This window comes from Anser anser (genome assembly GCF_964211835.1).
Source record: "Anser anser genome assembly, chromosome: 2".
Lineage (NCBI taxonomy): Eukaryota > Metazoa > Chordata > Aves > Anseriformes > Anatidae > Anser > Anser anser.
This window is the reverse complement of record NC_139721.1, coordinates 55,949,527-55,968,920: the sequence shown is the minus strand read 5'-3', so window position 1 is coordinate 55,968,920 and position 19,394 is coordinate 55,949,527. Positions and strand designations below refer to the sequence as shown.

Genomic DNA, 19,394 nt, shown 5'->3' with positions numbered 1-19,394 from the left:
ACAACTGCCATAATGGCACAAATACAAATACTGCAAGAATCAAATGTTGTCTGTGCAATACTCGAAGTCTACCTTCAGTTCACATAATTAGCTGATGTTATTAATACCATGCTCATTACTCTTCATTTTCAGGTAGTTTATCACATTAGCCCAAGCTAAACAAATCTTCTCATAAAACGGTATTTGCAAGGTAACATGAACACAAACACAACTCCAGTAGAAAACTAGAAAAGTTACATCTGAGTAAAGCCATTTTTTTTTCATACACTGGAGGGTTTGACAGAGGTAGATAGCAATGAACTTGAAGGATTATGCTTAGGAGGAATTATGCTTCGGAGGACGTGTTTCTGAAACCATCAAAACCATTAAGAATCTTCTTGATTACCATACCAAACCCAAACTAGGAGATATTCTGATAAGATCTATAGACTACCATAGCACCAAAGGAATTTCTGCTTAAAGAAAAACATCCAGACTTCCTAGAACACTAACAGTTTTAAAAGTGCTCAGCTTAATAAGAAAAGAATTATGAAGCATTTATTTTTCATTTCTCTTCTGCTTGTAGCAGATATTTGGAGCTTAGATACACTTAGCATTTCAAGTAATACCCTCCCTCAGGTTGCTAAGTTCTCAGCTTCTTCTGTATCTACTGCTCCTTAAAGCAGAATTGCATACTGACACTGCTGATAAAGATCATTGCCAGTACTACTGAAAAATCAGATGCCAATAACTCTTGATATCCTGGCCATGAAGTGATCTAAAAACCTCCTTCCCCTACCATTTATAGCAACACTCATATCAAAATAACTACAGAGCACATTAGGGTACTTGTCTATTATTTAAAGCAACAGTTATAGCTATTATTTACCTGAACAGTGGTCACAAACTTCAGTTACTAGCTAGTTTTGTGCTTTTTTTTGTTGTTGTTGTTTTGTTTTTTGACAAAAACACAGACTTTATAGTGAACTTAAGCATGCTAACACTTAAAAAAATCATTAGAGATTCTTGAAAAAATATTTGGAAGGTCCTAGAATGAAGAAAGTAACGGCTGTAAAGTTGTTTTCAAGGACATGTGCTCCGTAAAAATCTGATGGATGTTTTTCACAGTCACTGCATTAATGCTACAGACAGGCTCGCAAATACTGATGTTACCCCACCTATATCAAGAGAAGCAGACATGCTTTAATATGAACTTGTCTTCTGAGCAAGTACTCTTAATTATTTCCTAGGGATAGCTTGTTAAGTTGATACAAAAATATACGCAAAGTGCATATTGTGATTTTTACATATAAAATTCTGGAAGAAACTCTTTTTACTTAAAAGTCAATCAGATTTCACAGAAGTATATTTATTTTAAAAGATGGTAGGGAAGAAATTAGACTATATACACAGACAACTCATGCCCAATTCTATTTCTTTCCCTGTATCCTCTATACCTGTACAGACAAACAAACCAGCTTTCTGGTTTCATTTCTTTTGGCAACACATTTATATAGCTTTTTCAATAGGAAAACTCTGACCAGACTTCAATTATTACATGACACTGTTATTTATCCAGTGTCTAGAAATGCTCACATTACCAAGAAAACTTTGGCTACTATCTGGTGTTAGAATGGTCCCTTTTGCAACTCTTTAGGCTCTGTATTTTGTTGGTGCAAAATCCTTCCATCTTCAATCCCACAACCCCGAAAATGATTTGGTGAATGAGTCTATCACATTCTTCTTAATAGTCCTTGCTAGCTATATACAAGGAATTCTTAACTACTGCTACAGACTCTCTAAGGCTGACCCTTCCGTTCCATAATTACCTGTAAACACTTCAGAAAGCTGTGAAGTTTCTTGGAGAGTGTCACATCCTGATACATCAGATTGTCTTAGCAAAGCAACAGGTTCCCTTTTCTTCGGAGACGTAATATGGTAACCAAAAGATGGCTATAAAAAAGTTACCCCAGAACACAGCATTAGTAGATGTAATCTTTAATATAAACATTCAGTGGGCCTGCAAAGCAGTTTCAGACACAGTGTCTCCCCAGTTGGTGTTTGGCTTTTGTATGGCTGAGAAATAACACACCTCCTAGCCTTGCAAGTGCCTAATCAAAATACATATGCTTCCTGTGCGTGTGTGCGTAAAGTACCAGTTAAACAAAAGAAAGTACATATGCTCTCATCAACTCTGCCTGGAGGCATGCTCTGCCTCTCAGCCTTTGAATGTACCAGTGCAGAACATGCTCACTCTACCAGGTCAGCAGGACATAACTGAATTTGACTTTCCTCCCTTGAACATACTTCTTAGGTTTTGTTCAGCTGCAGCACAGATGCGATACTGTCTACCAACAACAGGTAAGACAAGAGACCAGGTGTAAGTCAGAAAAAGCTTATAGAAGTATGTTGAAGTCTAGACGACTACGCTTTTACTAGAACTGAACATGTGCCTAGGTAGCACATTAACAATAGCCAAAGATACCCTCGATGTTCCAATAACTGTCTGAGCAACATTTAATTCAACTACTAGGTGAATTGTTTGCTCAGACCTCTAAAAAGCAGCATATAACATGGCGTATTCTCCTCTCTATAATCCTACATATAATTAATTTTTGACCAAAAGGTAAAGATTCCCTGTTAACACCAACCAGCCCTTCGTATCAGAAGTTCCAAGTGAGTACAAGTGAGAAACAAACTAATCCATACCTGTCATATATACATACAGAATTTCCTTAGTTAAGTGAACTTGGAAAGTAGTTCTCCAAAAGAATTAGTTACAATGTTTTTTAAAAAAGCAGTACTGTTTTTTCCCTGTCCTTCCCTTGCACCTCAGAACATTATGATACATACCCGTTTCACATCACTGCCTCCACCAAGACAACCCAGAGCTTCAGACCTCTGACCAAAGAACTCTCCCAAAGACAAACGTAAATAACTGGCATCTCTGTTAAGTTCAGATGTTCTCAGTAGAATGCAGCTATTGGCAGATTTCCACGAGGAGTCTGCTATTTCAGATGTATTTAGAATGTCTGCTTTTTCTGCCTGTAGACAGAGAAGTTTCAGAAATTGTAACTTACAAATAAATGAGTGTTATTCTGTTTACATTCAGATAATTATTTACCTGCACAAGTCTGTGTGCTTTCTCAAATTCTTCCTGGTCTTGTGCAATCATTGCTGCTGCTTCAGCTTAAAACCAGAAAGGACACGTATTAAAACTAGTCAGAATTTAGTGAGCATTGACATTACCATTTTGTGTCATTAAACTAAACTTTAAGGCAAAGATTACAATACTTAATTCTGCAACCAAGACAATCGGGGACACACCAGGAGTTGCTCCTCCCATTATGGTGGGAAAAGTTCACATGAAGTTTGCTTTAAAAGAGTATTTCCTGCATCCTCAGTAGCCACAGTAAAAGCAGCATTCAGCTAGCTAACTTAGATGTGAATAAAGGTGGCATCTTATGGCCTTATCACCAAACTATACATACATATTTGTAATGACTATGCCATCCATACTAGCTAGACTCGAGCATCACATGGCCACTTCTGAACAGGCTTAGATTACATCTGGCTTTGAAAATTTCATCAAGGTGCTATCCATGAATCGGAGCAAAAGAAACAGACCGGTTTGTACCAGTTCATGAAATACTCACGTAAACTAACAGGCCAAATAAATTAATAGTTCCTTTAAATTCAAATACTTGTATTATTTTCCTAACAATGAACACTTAAAATCTCTTCTCTGAAATGATTTAAACTAGTTATCAAGAGATACTGTTACTACTACCTTAGCATTTTGGTCTGCTTAATGATACCTTAATGTTGAAGTATATGGCCTTGTACACACAGCACCCCTAGTCACAGAGGAATACATCAAGAATGGACGCAAACTTGTAAAGTGAATACAGCTGTTGTCTATAAAAGTGACTTATGGGAAGTTGGAATACGTCCTTTTTGAGGAAAGCAACAATATTGGAATACCTCTTTATTGAGCAATCCAACTATATCTCCTAAAGGCAACATGCCGCTATCAATGATATGCTGTTACATCCAGTAGAACTTTAGGTCATTATCAGTTCTTTAATCTTCTGTGTAAGCCATAAGGAGTCTTATGAGGACTTCCTGAAGCACTGAACTCTGTCAAGTGAGCAATCCTGCACTAACTACTCTGTACAAGAACACACAGTGTGCATAGCTCACTGACAGAGATAGACATGTCGTTAGTGAGACTCAGAAGCGTCATCAGATGTCATTTCTTTTCTGTCCATATAAAAAAAAGTCTCTCAGCTGTCAAGCATTCAAGCATCATACCTGAACACTGCAGACAGGCAAACTAGCACACAGAAAAACGCTATCCACACTGAATCTGGAAGCACAGGTCTTGTACTATGTGAAAAGGTAAGCCAATCAGCTGGAAAGTGTAATTCCTTTAAAAAACATCAGGTGGGGAAAAAGCTGAATACCCCTGGAAAAATTTACAGCAGACAAATATTTGAATGATTGGACAAGCAGAGTCTGAAATACAGTGAAATGTCCAAAATGTCCTGGCATTTAAAAAAATAATGAAGGAGCTCTGCTTCGCTGACTTAGCCGATAGGGAAATTTCTACCACAGTGGATCTCATTTGTTTGTTCCAACAGAAAACCACCATGGTGTTGACAAACATCATTTCAACCAATCAACCCTGTTTGATCTTGCATTCCTAATAAATCAATCTGCAGAGCATCCTCTTTGAAAGAGAGAAGAAACTTGAGCAGACATCTTCAGAATACATTAGCCCATCCATATGTCAGCTTTAGAAACTAGGAGAGTCGAGGAGAAATACTGTCGCATACAATGCTCCAATATATCTAGTAAAAACAGATAATCAGAGCATATTTTGGTGCTAAGGAATTGATTTGTCTACGGTACTACAGGCACACCATCCAAACCTGTATGACAAACACACAGACTGCCATGAAGATCACTCTGAGACAGTTAAAGGAAAAATTTTAAAAAAGTTATGTAGACAAAGGCCTAGGATTTCTTAAAAGAGCCCAGTAAACATCCCCAGTAGGTTCCAATGTTTCAGCACCCACACCACTTCCTGGGAAGAGAAGGAAACAAGGGAAGAAGCTACCAACTATAACTAATATTAATATCATTGTAGGCTACTAACAATGTCAGATTTCAAATAATTTCTTGTATCTAAAGTCTGAAGGATTTGCAACATTAAATACTAACTTTCTAAATACAAAAAAATTAAAAGGGAATAAAGTTTACTTAACACTACACTACAGATAACAGTTAACTAAAAAGGAGAAAGATTACATACATCCAGTTATGAAGTCGTCATCTATTTTATCATCTTCAGACAGATTTAAACCTTGTTCTTCATCAAATGAAGTATAATAAGCAAGATCAGTCACCCACTTGCCTTCTTCATTTTGATAAACAATGCTATGTGGTATATCACCTGAAAGATACATCAAATACTGCACTGTTGATTAAAATAATAGTAACATGGTAAAGTCTCTTAAATTTAAGTAAGGAGTTCACTTGTCAAAGGTCAGCAACTAGTTAATGAAGATAACATAGCTGCAACAGCAAGTTGCAGCAGTTTTTATCAAAGAAGCAACTATAAATGTTTCAATATAAGTCCAAAATACATCAGTTGGTATTTCTTAAAAACTACAGCTCCAAACTTATTCAAGCTATTTATTTCTTATTTATAAAGAAACAGTGGATTTTTTTAAAATAACTTGCACAACCCAAAAAAGTCATACCTAACAACTTTATTTCTCTTTCCATGCAACAGTCTAGCCACAATTGCATACTTAGGTTATACCTAAAGCAACCTACCTTTGTCTGTTGGAGATAAACTTGTGTTCTCACAGCTGTCTGCAGCTGGAGACAGGTAAGCATCAGCAAGACCAACTTCACATTCAGTTGAATCTGCATCTGTTCCAGGTGCATTTGCACTAAGAGGAATTTTAGGAGTGGTGTAGGGCTCTGAAATTGCTTTTGCTGGATGTAGTACGTCTGCATCAGAAGCAGCAGTCTGACACTCAGAAGAGGACTGTATTTCTTGCTTTGAAAGAGCACCCGCGACATCAGCTTCACGGCTGTCCATGCACTGAAGATACAGTGAATCCAATCGCAACTCAGCAGCACTGCAGGAATCTAGTGCATCTCCACTAGTCATGGAATTCTCAGGAAAAAATAATGATTTTTAAAGTGTCAGCATTGCGTTTGTTAACTGTTTATGTTAATAGTCCCAGGTAAAAAATAGCCAAAGTTAACTATGTTTTAAAAGTATATCTAGAAAACTGTTATTATTCATCTTTTATAAAGTGAATTTGGGTTGTTAGTTCAACCTCTTACAGGTTTTCAAGTGCACTGCCTTTTTTTTTTAATATATACATATACACACACACACACACAGAAACTACTGTCTTATTCTCTATATTATAAATAGAAATTTAAATGACAATTCCATACCAGTTGCCTTACTGCTCTGGGGAGCACCTCTCTTTGCTCTGGACATCCAGCTATCCCTTGATTTTGTGAATCTTCATCACTAGCATTTCCAGAGTCTGCTCCTGTCACCGCCTGATAAGCATCAGGAACCCGAAAGTCCTCCTTAAAAAAAATATATAAATAATAATAAAGATTTAAGTTGCACTGCAACAGATATAAAGAAGATAAAAAATTAATACTATAGTTATTTCTACAGAGTTAAAAAATATTCTCTGGTGAAGTGAATGTTTGTTCATGTGCCACTGCCATCTCTGTCTGCCAGCAACCCTGGTGAGGACAACAGCTCCTGGCTATGCCAACCCACAGAACTCCCCCCACCAAGCACATACACAGCAAGAGGACGGAGGATCTCTTCTGCCTCCTACTGCATTCTTTCACTCTCCTTAACAAGTACACCATACTGCCTCCTTTCTCCTCTAGGACCATTGCTGAATAAGGACCAGCTCAGCACCTGCTGTACCCACCCCACCACCCTCTACAGCGGAGGTGAAGCAGGAACATTACACAAACAGGGGAGAGCTGAGGGCAGATAACATAACTGCTACTCGCACTCTTCACCATGGCCACATGGTCTCAAACCACCACCTGTTCCTTCCTTCACGTACAGCTGTAGATCAGCAACTTGCAGCCTCTGCAGAGCTACTGTTATGGAGGTTAACAGAACACTTCCCACAGCCTGGAAACTTGGAAGCCAGGTGGGGAATTTCCGAACCTGTCAGGCAACACCTCCTTAGAGTCATTACAATCTTTCCAATGATGATTGTTAAGCAATAAGTCAATTGTATGACACTGTTTTTCTGAAGCTACAGTTCATTTACCTATTCAAATCAATCACACTTTCCTATTCGGGTCAAGCATGCAACTGTCAGTTTCCCATCCAAGCAATCTGTTTGTAATAGACTTAGCTGCTGCTGGAAGGCAAGCCAAGAAGCAGCCAGCTGCTGCTCTGTGCTTACCCTCCACACACTGACTGCCTCTCTAAGGCACTTACTTACACACCAAGTCTTCATGATACTGTTCACTTAATAAAACCTTGAAGATTTCTACCCAAGATAATAACCTGGTGATTGAAAAGCTCTTTATAAACTAGTTGTACGCTACAAAATAAAAAAACATTAGTGCCAGCAAGCATCACCTTCATATTTACAGAAGCAGAAAATAAAGCTAATAGAAAGTAATATTTTGTCAGAAGTAAATTAAATTTATTTTCAAAAAGTGTAGTAAGTATCTTAATATAAAACTCCATTCCATTCTTTGAAGATTGATGCAGTTAGAACTGTAACTTTAATTAAGAATCAATAGTTGTAACATGTTTGTAAAGTAGTCTTGTCACAGAACCATCAGAATAAAACGAAGCAATTCCTACACAGACAACATACCCATCTCCTGGACATTACAGGCAAGATCAATAGGTGGCCTTACTTTCTGTTCAGCTGACCCCCCCCCTTGTTGGGGGTGGGGGGAAGGGGTAAAGCAAGTATTTTATGGGTATAGACAGCTTTTTTATTCTTCATTAAGGATTCTTTGCATTCAGATGCTGGTAACCAAATTTAAATCAGAAGAAGGCCTTCAGAAGACCATGGTGTCAGTAGAGACTTTTGCTTTGTTACCAATATTTTCCTTATAGGACACAAGAAGATCTCAAATGCTCTTCTACAAACACCTCGCCACCTTTGATACTAAAACCACCGCTAGGAAGCTGAGAGAGGAAGCAATGTTTAGGAGAAATATTCCTACCATAATGCCTTCAAGAGAAGACCTCAGAGACGCACTAAGTTCAGACTAGCACACATGACACAGAACTCTAAAAATGAAGCTCCAGAAAGGGCAGACTGAACCGTAGCACACATGAAATTCGTCAAGCACAGGCTAGCTCTATCTTCAGCAACTGCTGACATACATCCTACCTCACTGTCACTCTGAAAGGTCAAGCTAGCAATCCAATATCACATGCTAATATCCTAACGGATACTTGAGTAACATGCTGCTCAGGACATTATTTTCTTTTCTTTAGGACAAACTATCTTGCAGATCAGAAATAGATTGTTTTTTTTTTTAATTTATTACCTGAAAAGCATACTTTTGTAATAAGGTTTAAGAAACACAGACTCAAGTAACCCAGCAGGAAAAGTCCACCTTCAGGAAACACTAGTGATGCAGAGTTAGGTATTACAGGATTTCTGAGGACAAGTCTCCATCATCCCAGAGAAGGGAGAAATCTACTCTTAATAGTCTGGATTATTTTTTTCCTTTGCAAGATCAAGTAACAAAACTGACTGCATAAGGTCCAGAACCACTTAACAGGAAAAAGAAGAAAATGACAAAGAGGATCGTGAGGAGCAGTGTTAGGGGATGGAAAACCTGAATGGAGACTTGAATATAGGAGACATCGTAATAGGGAGTAGGAAGTTCTTAAGCTTTGACACAAGCCTTCCAGATTAACGCCTCTCAGAACAGCCAGCTACTTACCTGATTTCTCCATGCCTTATCTCATAAACAACAAGATTGTCTGTAACAAGCATATGTATTAGCTACTAGCTCTGGACTACAAGGAAGAGGACAATAAATACAAAAACAGCTACCTAGCTTCTTTTCTTTTTTTCCTCTCTTCCCTTGCAAAGGGAAAGGAGAGTCAATCTCACTTGATTGTCTTGGTTTCTAGTTTAGTGCTGTGTTTACTATAAAAAAAAAAAAATCCTTTACTTACAGGCTACCTGTTGGGCAGTATTTGGGTTTGTCAGGAAAGAAAACCTATTTCACCCTGGCAGACAACCCTCAAAGATGTTACCCTGCTTAAGGGCCATTAGGTATGCGGAGTTTTGGACTCCACTTTAAACTTACTTGAAGCAAGCCATTTTCAGACAGCTTCAGTGCTGTGCAGCACTCTGAAAGTTTCTCTACGTTGATGTCTCCTCTTGCTATTTCTGGTGGTATCAGCTGTTCAAAATAGGCTTCCAGCTGGTTATCGAAGAACTCTTCATCATCAATATCATCATCTAGTGAAACAAAAGAAAATACCCCATTCACCCTTCATATTTAATAATCACCTGATCTACTATCAGAGCAACACCATAAACTTTAACACAGAGACACACAGCAAGATCAGAATTATCCTGTTTTTCTCCCACTCAAAAAGAATTGGGTCACAGTAATGTGTGGCAGTCTTATGCTATGAGTAGCAATACACAGCAAAACAAGATGCCCATAAGGTAGCATTTCAACTCCCAGCCTAAGTCACTCATCTTCCTTCAAAGTGCTATATTCCACCACATTCAAACTACCAAATTATATATATAGTCACTCATGAGTGAAAAGTAAATATATGTAACATTTCAAGCCATACTAAAACTGACTGAAGCATCGTTCTATTTTAAAAATTAAAAAGAGTTAAGTGCTATTAGTAAGAACAGTACTATTCCTACTGTCCCCAAGTATAAAGTTTATACTATTTTTTATTTATTTATTTATTTTTAATTTGTGGAGGTTACAGGGAAAGGAAAGTTCCCAGAGCTTTTGTTTGTTTGTTCTTAAAGTCCCAAACTTCAGTCAGCATTTTAGGTCATGGTTAAAAGCACTCTTAAAACCACTGTAGAACGTATTCCAAAAAGAAATCTGACAGTTTTTATTATTCTTTCATTTCCAGAAACCAGTACCTTGTCTGTGCTTTTCCTATTAAAAACAGTATACTCAAACAGGCTTTGTATTTATAAACTAAACACCATATTTCAGTTTCCATGTAATTATTAAGAAATATTCATTTTCAGGTTGCTGGTGACAATCTGAGAATTCTCCAATAATTTTGCCTTAGAGTGCATTTCAATTCTTCCGCCTATAAAACATAATTCTAAAGTATCTTCTTAGTATTTCCTTCTGCCATAGAAGTCTACAAAATGGCAAAAACATATGGGGGGAAAAAGTACTTACACACAAGTCATCATTAGTTTTTTATTCCTGTTTTTGCCAGTGCCCTGTACAAACAGGGCCTGATTTACAGAAGCACCAAGTTCCAGTCTTTCAGCAGAATGAGATTTAGGCAAATTGGAAGCTATGGACACTCAGCAGCTTTGATATTACGACATGATTCAGAGTCTGTTCTATCTGACAGTCAATAAACAAAAAATAAGAATCATGGCTGTTTCCACATGTCATATCCCAGGAGGGGGAGGCCTACAGCTGGCTAAGTTTCAGTCTTTGAAATGAAAACTAATACTATCCTCAGAACCAAAGTTCATAGAGTTCATCTCTTTTAATCCCAACAGAAATTGTAGTTAGGGTGAATGCCCACTTTTCTACCTCTATTTTTGATTCACTGTAACTGAGGACTGTTGCTTAATTTTTTTAGATTATCCTTTCCAGTTGTGATCTTCTCTGATAAACTCCACAGGCACCTACTCCTGTTACAATTTCAAAAGAGTCAGTTTCCTCAATGAATTTGTTTTTCTTTAATATTCCTAATACAAGATTTTGATGTAGTCTAATCCTGTATGAAATACTACCATAGAACCATTTGCGTTGGAAGGGACCTTAAAGCTCACCTTGTTCCAACCCCCTGCCATGGGCAGGGACACCTCCCACCAGACCAGGTTGCCCAAAGCCCCATCCAGCCTGGCCTTGAGCACCTCCAGGGATGGGGCATCCACAGCTTCTCTGGGCAGCCTGTGCCAGTGCCTCACCACCCTCTGAGTGAAGAATTTCCTCCTGACACCTAATCTAAATCCCCCTCTTTTAGTTTAAAACCATTCCCTCGGTCCTATCATTTAAAAAAAAAAAAAAAAAAACAAAACCTAATACCTTTCTTCTCAAGAAGGCAGGAACATTGTGTCAGAATTCTAGGCTCAACTATCCAGAGAAAGTTAAAGTTATAAATGCTCTTACCAGTGGAATCTCCTTCTAAGCTTGTAAGAGATGAGAGTTTCTCGTTTTCCAAAAAACTTGAAAGGCTATTGCTAAGATGATCGCTTGAGGTTTCACCTCCTGCCAGCTTTTCAGAAGGTTCAGATGGACCAACCTGTGAAAAACATCCAGAGAGAAATATGTCTGGAAGTTATTAGCTATTGTATAAACCCAGTTAATAATAAATAATTAAGGTGGTTTAATAACTTTCTAAAAATCCCACCACCACCACCTTCTTTCTCCATATCCCAGCAAACATTCTAGTACCAATGCATTTTTCCCTGCTAGCTTCCAGAATGGATATGTGCAAGAGACACAAAGATCATAAAACAGATAGAGGGAAAAAGCACCTGAATAACACCAAACATAAAAGGTTTCAGAACTAAAATACTGAACCACTACATTAAAGACTTAACTCACTGGGGGGGGAAGGGGGGGGAGCAATAAACCTCTCTTCATTCAGTAAACCATAATCCCAGCTTAAAGTACAAAGTAGGAAACACTCAAGAAGTTCCTATACTGCTATAACAATGCTTCTTCAGAAATCACACGCCCAATCTACCCTTTGTTGATTTTTTTTTAAACAGCAATTCAGTATCTGTTTTGGTTCTGTCTCAACTGATAAGCAGTTCATCTTTGACAGCTACCAAAAAATCAATGTTCAGAAAGGGGTAGACAGTAGATAGTTTGAAAAAGACTTGAATTATGGTTTTCGAGTGACAGCCTGTGAGCATTTAACTGCAAGTCACTGGCCACTTGGGCCCCTAGAAAATAAAAAAATAAAAAAAAAATCAATTGGAAGAAAGCTAAGTAAATACCAGCTGACACGTGAAAAAGCATGTAGCTATACAGCATCTTGCTACAGCCCAAAGCGTATTTTCTATAATGGCCACAGGAACTCCCATTCCCATCTGCCTTATACCTCTGGGCCTGTAATCATCAGCTTCTCCGAAGCAGCGGACAAAAGCAGCTGAAACTCAGCCCTGACAATATCCTGTTTGCTAGCTCTGGGATACAGAGGCAAAAAAAATAAAAATCAGGTGCAACAATAAGATTGGGATCTTACAAATGGTGCAGTTTATGTTGGGAACACTAAAGAAGCCATCTGAACTGATACTCCTCAAAGCAATGAACAAGTACAGGGGCAAGGCAAATCCAGCTGACATTATCTACTTCAAATTCCAAAAGCATTCAGAGAGGTTCCTCCAAGGCTCTTCATTAAGCTAAACTACAACTGCGATAAGAAGATCGATACATGAATAAAGAATGAGAAGACAGCACAGGGTAGGAGTAAACAACAGCTTTCACAATTAAGAGAGATCAGGTGGAGCCATGCTCCCATGGTGTTAATTATGTTAAGTGAGCTGGAAAAAGGAAGCAAAATGAGGCATGACACATTCAGCGTCACAGTGCTTTGACAGCCTTCAGGTGTACCCAAAGAAACAACAAAAACTGTCCAATTTCCTCCTTTCTCCTCTCACAAAGTTAAAACTAGTACAAGATTATTACTTGGAAAAGTTTAATTTCACTATATTTAGAAAAGGTTTCACCTTGTTATTCTTAATGTCTGGAAGAAAACATATTCCAGTTGGCAAATCTGGAACAAAAGAATGTAGTAAAAAAAATATCAGTATTTTATTATGTTATAGTACTAACTGCTAGCTATTGTATAAGAGAGCAGACAGCATCTTGAAGATCCTGTCACACACTATAAAAATAACCCTGAAACATACACGTTATCACAAGACCAAAATTTATACGTTCTTATAAGAACCATTAAAAGTATCTTGGAAATAATTAAAAAGGCAGGGCTTCATCAAGGCTAGAACTGTAAGTATTGTCAGATCATTACTGCCTGAAGGACTAAAGTAGCGTAAAAAAGCAAGGAGTCCCACGTCGCACCAGGAGAAGCGGGAACAGCAACAAGTGGTAAGTTCCACTGTTGCATTTCACCTGTTGAGCCAATACTTATTCTTTTTTGATCATTTTGAAGCAACTTACAATTTTCTTTTTACTATATCCACCCATAATCTCATTTTAAGTCCTACAAGACAAAACATTTTAGACATGCACACACAGATCTTAGCAAAAAAGGTTCCTAACTAAGTAATAGATGGGAATAAAAAACAGTTTCAAATCAAAAGCAGTTTACAGACTATAATCCTAATCCTTGAATAAACCACAAAATTAAATTGGATGGCTAAGTAGCACTGAGCACTACCCAGCCCAAACACTGGGCCTTTCCAGTTTCAAAGGCCTCGTGATTTTTGTTGCCATAGTTAGGTGCCACTTCAAGACTGCAATAATAAATGACTGAAGACAGCACTTCATTTAGAACTGTGCTTTATGAGGTCCATTCATACGACAAACCATACTTTATAATTGAATATGTTCTTATTAAATTATTAACATTTACCTCATGAAAATTCAGATAAAGTTTTGAGGAGACTAGAAGTAAGTGTTTACTAAGTATATGTACAGAATTTTTAAGGAGCCAGAATAATTTAATCACAGGACTAGCATTAGTAACCCCTTTCCCCCCAAGCTGAACATCAACAACCATACATTTAAAACAAGTTACAGAACACTGTTTTGCTTCCACTGTTCTAGGCATACTTCCAGAAAGCACAGTTCTCGTGGCAGGCATTTCAAACTACTTTTTCACACATCACACTAGGAACGTATGAACTTCCACTTCCTACAGCTGCAGTTAAAGACCACCCATCAGAGGCTGGAACAGGTCAAGAAAAAATATAATCCCACAGACTTAAACCAACTGAAAGAGACGGGTTAGAAAACAACTTACACATACTTTTTCACAAGCAAAGTGAAGTTCCTCAAATAAATTTAGAGTCCTACTTGCATTCTAGTTACAGCATTTTACACCACTTTCCTGTCTAGTTTTGTACTTTGGGTAGAAATCCAACAACATGATGTCAGCCACAAGCTTTCCGTGCCCAGAGTTTGTTCCAATTAAAAAGATTCTTCTTCAAACCCCTTTTACACAATGCCACAAAACACTGAAAGGGTCAAGAGAAGACACCTACACCGTAACTAGCTATTTCTACTGACAATAAGTATGCAGTCCCTCTCAAAGTTTAATACCTTCCAATTGTTCAAGCGGTAACAAATTAAGTAAGGTATCTTGACGGTGACTTGAGTGCGCACTGGCATTCTGGCCTTGATCGCCGTATATCGAGTAGTTTTCTTTCAGGCTAACACTAGCAGGTTGAGCTTCTTTAACTTGAGTAGCAACTTCACTAAAAAAAAGAAAAAGAATTATTTCAATAAAAAATAATAAGATTACATATCTAGCAACATTAGTGTAAAATATCTCTCTATATAAAGATTTGAGAAATTGCCCAATTTTAATACCTTCATCTCTAGGAAGCCAGTCGTTCGCATCGACATAGATCCTACACATCTTTACCAGACATTTTATAGTACAGGGATAATTATCTAGATTAAAAGGGCTGCTGTTTCACAACCTAAAGCATTCCACAGAAGCACTTAGTGTAATTTAATGTTAGTATATTCCCCCTTTTTTCCCTGTTTGTTCCTTTCTCTCACATTTTTGCAATAAGTGGGAAAAGTATAAGGGGGAAGAGGTTTATGCCATGCAAGTTCCACAATCCAATTGTGAGCAAGTCAAACAAACACTAAGGATTTAGCTAAACCTATAAATATCAGCACACCTCTTATAACATTACATTAGGGTCTAAATCATAAAGAACATTAAACATAAAGAATATTGAACAGAACTACTTGGAATTTCATTAACAGCTTTTGTAATTCTGCAGGAAGGTTACTTTTCACTTCTGATAAGATGTTAAATCTTACACATTGAGCAAAATTAAACATTTTTGCATTAATATTTCATGTCTTAATTTTATCTGAATTCAAAAGTCTAAAATGTGACTTTTTAAACTTAAGTACAAACAAGGAGCTGACACTCTCTTAAATCTTTATCTATTGTTTGTATAGGGACATATTGCCTATAGTGCAATTTTATCAGTGAGAAAGACACATACGGCTATTTGTATCAAACAATAATAAAATTTGCTCATCTTTAGAATAACCTATACAACAGCTTCCAACACTATTAATGCTCTTAGTGTTTTCACTAACACCACTTATTTCCTAAGAAACAGGAAAGACTGAGTTTATAAAGAAGCTAAAGTTACTTGAGACATGTTCCTTTCTGGATGCAAACTTCATTGATACCTGGAACAGATTTATATCAGTGCAAACCTTCCTTTATCCACATATGTGGCACGAACCAGAGACATCCAAAATTTGTGTAAACTAAGTAAAAACAAGCCAGATTCAAATAAGTCAATTAATCAATCAAGCTTGGGAAACTTTTCATTAGCGTGACAACAAAAACAGCATGTAGTTAAAAAAATGAAGAAACAAAAATCACTTCTAAAGCTTCATTCTGGTCATGCACAGTTAGTGAATTAAACAGCAGAATGCTGTTTGTTTAGGGCTGCAGGCCTAAGTGGCAGGATTGCAAGGGACTGCACATACTCCCCTTCAGAAAACAGAGGGGAGCTGTTTTAGCAAGGAAAGCACCTGAGCTCCTCAGCCCTGTACGCTAACAGACGAACGCACAGCTGAGCTCTCCAGTTACCAAAGGCCCACAGTAGAAGCTGCGAGTCAAGCAGGCAGCCACTGCCAGTAGCAGCACGCTTTTCAGGGCATGCCACCAACCAACCATCTTCTCATCCCGTTCCTTTCACAACGGGAGCTCCATACTGCGTGGCCAGGTAAGACCCCACTTTAGGATGCTGGCTGCTGCTGTAGGGAAAGCACACTGCTTACCAGGGAGTAAACAGCACCACCAGAGATCGGGGCGGCTGGCAGGAGGCACATTATTGTCAGAGACCAAATTCACCCTGGTTGTTATGACTGCCGAGGTTATTTTCCAAATCCAAACATATTCCACTATTAGATTACAGAATAGCTTAACAAATCTACATACTATATACCGGTACATGCATTTTAGGAAAGAATTAGTTTTAGCTATCTCACTCACAGGTCATCAAGAAATCTGAGGGCAAATCTCTCCATAGGCTCAGGATCTGACTGACTGCCATGAGGAGATTGTGACGGAGGTGACTGCTTCCCTTCTTCTATATAAGATGCCCGGATATCAGAAAGCCTGTAAGGGTTGGGAGGGAAAGCACAAAACAGAGTCGTTCTAATACGCATTTCTCAAAGAACTAGAAAAAAGTCACGTTTGAGGGCCACTCATCTTCTATATGTTTTATTACTTGAATAGTTTAACATTTTCCAGCCAATCTGTATTTACAGGTACATATATGTACCCAGAATAATCTTCTCCAATCTTCTGAAGTTCTTTAGAGAAATAGCACTTTTTTTTTGTGGTTATTGTTGTCCCATTAGAAAAGCACACTTCTGCAAAGACAGGTCATAACAGTCCGATCTTACTTCATGGTAAGTCACACAGGACAGCAAAAAAGCGAGCAAAGGCTTCAGTTGTTACACTGTGCCCTAATCCTTGTTGAACAAATCATTGTAGGCTGTGTTAAGCTTTAATTGGTATCCACAACACTACTTCTTACGTTAGTTTTTCTAAAAAAGCGACAGATTCAGTTAACATAGAAACCACCTGTAAAAAATACATATTCTCTGCATGTCCTCAGACTTGAGTATACTAAGCTGAAGAACCAAATTAAACTCGATTAGTGTCTTTTTATCCTGAAAACTAAACTACCCTTCTAAAGGATTATTTTATAAAAAAAATACGTTATGAGTTACATATGTAATCTATATTTTTGACTGTTAATGCAGTATTATGCTCTCGATTAGCAAACAGTTTTATCGTCCAACACTACATCCAAATAATTTTTCCTGTCCGAATTAAGCACGTCAAAGCAGCGAACTGTTCTTGTGAAGCAGTAAGTGGCAGCCTCACCTGTTGTCACAGCCCGTTTTACTCTTGGCGACAGTCGAAGCCGCAACAGGCAGGCCGGGGGGGTTTGAGGAAACCGTGACATTCCCAAAGGCGACGCCCGCGCTGCTGTTCAGGGAACTGCCCAGGAAGCTCGGAAAGGTCTCGTCGGCGATCCTCCTGAAGTCCTCCATCCCCCTGCACGAGCCGGTTCAAACAGCGCCCGGCTCAGCAACGGGGGAGGCGCAGAGCCCCGCGACGCGACCCCTGGGCCCCGGCAGGCACCGGCCACACCGCCCCGTGAGGAGAAGGAGGAGGAGGAGGAGGAGGAGGAGGAGGAGGAGGAGGGGGGGGGGGAGAGGGAGGCCTCGCGCGGGCCCAACCGCCAAAACTTCAAACCTTCAAACGGCCGCGCGCGCCGCAACGTAACGGCCCCGGCGCGAGGCAGCGCCCCCCCCCCCCGGCCACCGAGCCCCCCTCAGAGCCCCCCCGCCGCCCTCGCTCCCTCACCCGGTGCGAGGCGGCGGCGGCACCGGCAGCGCTCGCAGCCCCCCGAGCGCGGGGAAGCGAGCCCCGGCCAAGCGGCCAATGAGGCCGTTAGGGCCGTTGGGGCCGTTGGGCGGGACGGGGCGGGGCGAGGCGAGAGCTCCCCATCCCGTCCCCTCCCCTCCCCTCATCCGGGGCCGCGCGTTGCTGTTGGTGGCGGGGGGTGAACGGCATCAGGATTTCATGCTGCGTTGTGTTCAAGACGAAATAAACAGAATAAACAGAAAAACGCGTCCTGGCTGCTCTGTTAAAGCAACAAGAACCTAAAACTCACAGCCCTGGAAGCTGGGGCTGGAATGTGCTGTGAGCATGCACAGGGTATGCAGGGTAACACAGTATCTTCTTTCAAAAGGAAAAAAAAAAAAAACCTCCACAGGGACAGCAGCCTTTCAAAGCGCTGGATAAATTTAAAATACTGTAAGTGCCTGTTGTAATCCTCCCTCCTTAAGGCCTCCTGTAATCTCCCTCCCTTGTAGGGTTTCTGCTGTTTATGTCCAAGGACCCAGGTCCCGCATGTAAGTACAGATCATAACCCTGACTCACGTGAGCAAGAAGGATGACTAAAGATGAATTTGAGAAAGTGGAGCTGGGCAGTAGAGGACATGGAGCAAAAGGACCTGGTTCTGAGAGGCAGCAGCGCAAAATGGCAGGCAGGGGGAAAGGCAAGCGTCAGCCATAAAAGCAGTAAGAGTTCAGCTGCTGAAGTCAAAGTACTTGGCCAGGCCAGTGGAAACATGACTCATTTACGCTGAAAATGTTAACAGCATTCTCCCATTAGTAAGAAGGGTGACTGGAATCCGTCAGGATATCTAACAGTGTTCAGCACGCGAAAATAACATGACCATGTGTCACAAACTAAAGGGTTACCTGGCCTGTGGGTATATACATTGCAGACATTGCAATATAGACATTGCAACAGCAGGTTTTGTGGAATTCCATAATACACAAGGACACAGGAGCTTTATTTCCTAATTTTTTCTGCTTTATCACAGATTAATACAAAGCACAACTAGCAAGCATATATATGATTAATAAGTATATATCAAGATATTCCAAATAATTACCGGAAAAGCAACTATAGATACATTAATAGTATAGCAGCAATCAGGAATAGCAGCAAGTATATATATCTATAAATCTTACTACTACTTATTATCACTACGTTAATGTATACAAAATGTTGCCAGTACCAAACACTCATCAAAACGATCCCAGTAAGTGGGGCCAATAACACAACAAAGCCTCACTTCAAAGATAATCAGGGTTTGGAGTCGGCCAGGCATCCCCAGCGAGGGTCCAATCTGCTTAGGAAGTCCTGTAGCAAAAGTTTGTGCGTGGACAGTTCCCAGAGAGAGAAGCTCCATTCTGGGTAGAAAACAAATCACTTTTGTATCACAGACACTTTAGAGGGCCTAGGACACCACTACTTAAAGCAGCCAACATATGCCGCTCATTTCTTTTTTTCACCTGAGACAGCTAAGGGATGATCACGTTTACTACTCAAACAAAAAAATTTAGTTTTCTCAGACTATTTTTC

General features: G+C 39.4%; 1 protein-coding gene across 4 annotated transcripts in view; it reads right to left on the bottom strand.

Annotated features, from left to right (window-relative positions):
- The window catches only part of CEP192 (centrosomal protein 192), a 65,797-nt gene extending 47,794 nt beyond the window's left edge, over window positions 1-18,003 (bottom strand). For 3 of the 4 annotated variants that reach the window (XR_014580647.1, XM_083826709.1, XM_083826710.1), the window contains exons 1-13: window positions 17,822-18,003; window positions 17,336-17,509; window positions 16,433-16,558; window positions 14,500-14,654; window positions 12,945-12,991; window positions 11,377-11,509; window positions 9,343-9,497; window positions 6,463-6,603; window positions 5,824-6,172; window positions 5,297-5,437; window positions 3,104-3,168; window positions 2,833-3,024; window positions 1,809-1,932 (exon numbers count right to left, since the gene is read on the bottom strand). Coding sequence is in view for 3 of the 4 variants with exons in the window: in XM_083826709.1 (XP_083682835.1) it covers window positions 1,809-1,932; window positions 2,833-3,024; window positions 3,104-3,168; window positions 5,297-5,437; window positions 5,824-6,172; window positions 6,463-6,603; window positions 9,343-9,497; window positions 11,377-11,509; window positions 12,945-12,991; window positions 14,500-14,654; window positions 16,433-16,558; window positions 17,336-17,509; window positions 17,822-17,988 (1,969 nt within the window). In the remaining variant the exon portion in view is untranslated. Of the gene's footprint in view, window positions 1-1,808; window positions 1,933-2,832; window positions 3,025-3,103; window positions 3,169-5,296; window positions 5,438-5,823; window positions 6,173-6,462; window positions 6,604-9,342; window positions 9,498-11,376; window positions 11,510-12,944; window positions 12,992-14,499; window positions 14,655-16,432; window positions 16,559-17,335; window positions 17,510-17,821 lie in introns of those variants that run through there. The other variant, XM_083826711.1, reaches the window with a different exon arrangement.
- Between the last annotated feature and the right edge of the window lie 1,391 nt (window positions 18,004-19,394).